The 1463-nt window shown below is 51.2% G+C and overlaps 1 protein-coding gene across 1 annotated transcript in view; it reads right to left on the bottom strand.

The window, feature by feature from the left end:
* The window catches only part of itpr3 (inositol 1,4,5-trisphosphate receptor, type 3), a 71313-nt gene that overhangs the window by 46261 nt on the left and 23589 nt on the right, over window positions 1–1463 (bottom strand). The window contains exons 3-4 of the mRNA XM_017305661.1: window positions 1144–1265; window positions 985–1071 (exon numbers count right to left, since the gene is read on the bottom strand). Coding sequence (XP_017161150.1) covers window positions 985–1071; window positions 1144–1265 — 209 coding nt within the window. The remainder of the gene's footprint in view (window positions 1–984; window positions 1072–1143; window positions 1266–1463) is intronic.

Genomic DNA, 1463 nt, shown 5'->3' with positions numbered 1-1463 from the left:
ACACACACACACACACACACACACACACACACACACACACACACACGCCCTGCTGTGTTGACGCGTCGTTATCTCAGAGTCAATATTGACGGAGCTTCAGAGCCGTAAAGTTCTCCAGATGAGAGACGCGGCGCGGAGCGAGTCCTGCTGCTCTGATAACCTCTGATCAGCCCAGATCAGCATAATCTGGACCTGGTACACACACAGGTTAGGATCCGGATCAGCAGCTAACCCCCAGGACCTACTGGTCTGGACTGCGGCTCTGTAACCATGGTTACCGACCCGGTTCCTATCCCAGATGCTTCAGATCGGCTCTTTGATGTCGGGGAAACGGCGGTGAATCACCTGGTCGTCATGGAAACAGGGAGCGCCCAAGTCCGGCCAGTAAAAAGTGAGTAAAACTCATTCATGAGCCGCTGTTGACTCGACATCGCCATGACGACCGGATTCTGCAAACTGACTGCAGGTAGGATACTGATGAGTCAGAGCTGCTCCACACGACCACATTCACAAAGGAACGTTTAAACATTTATAATCTGGTGAATTATATTCCTACGAAGACAAACATGACCTTTGACCTCCGTAGGGAAGCTGCAGGAACCAACAGTTGCTGTCAATACATATCGATCACTTTCCATCCGGAGCCGATCCGTTCCAGATTAAAAACATTTAAACCAGCTGGAGGAAAGACAAAGCCATGCGAGCATCAGGGCTGGTGGAGTGGGTCAGCTGAGTGGAACCGACCCAGGAAGCAGAAACGGAACCACCAGATCAGTCAGTCCGGATCCGGACCAGATCCAGACCAGATCCGGACCAGATCCAGACCGGATCCGGACTGACTGACTGAAATGTTCTGATGATGAAGATGACAGATCTGATGGCATGGAGAGAAGCTCTGCAGGGTCCTGCTGCAGAACCAGAACCAGAACCAGAACCGGGTCGCCATGCTGCGTTCGCTGAGCCTCAGAGGAAGCAGGAAGTTACCTGGATGACGTTTCCGTATTTGACGATGTCGCCATGGACCTTCCTGTTCTCCGTCTCGTTCTGCTTCTGCTCCAGGTTGGACGCGTGCTGTAGAACCAGAACAGAACCAGATCAGAACCAGAACCAGACCCGGCAGAACCTCCTCCGCCTGCCCCTTACCTGCAGCTTCTGCAGCAGAACCACGTCGGCGATCTTGTCCTTCTCATGCTTGGCCTGCTTGGCCTTCCAGTACTGCTTCTGGGCCGAGTAGCGGCTCATCGGACACACCTTGAACAGGCAGTCTGGAAAACAACAGAACCGCTTCTAGAACTCTGTGTGGGAAACCGTCTGATCAACAGGAAAAGAACCGAACCCAGAACCGATAACGATGTCAGCTTTAATGACATCACTGACATTATGATCTTATTATTCCTGGAGAAAATGTTTTATTCTTGTAAAGGAGTGAAATTAATCTGGAAGTTTTTTGGTGGGAATTTTCT

The sequence above is a fragment of the Poecilia reticulata genome, linkage group LG7 (assembly GCF_000633615.1).
Source record: "Poecilia reticulata strain Guanapo linkage group LG7, Guppy_female_1.0+MT, whole genome shotgun sequence".
In the NCBI taxonomy this organism is placed as follows: Eukaryota; Metazoa; Chordata; class Actinopteri; order Cyprinodontiformes; family Poeciliidae; genus Poecilia; species Poecilia reticulata.
This window is presented reverse-complemented; position numbering and strand designations above follow the sequence as displayed.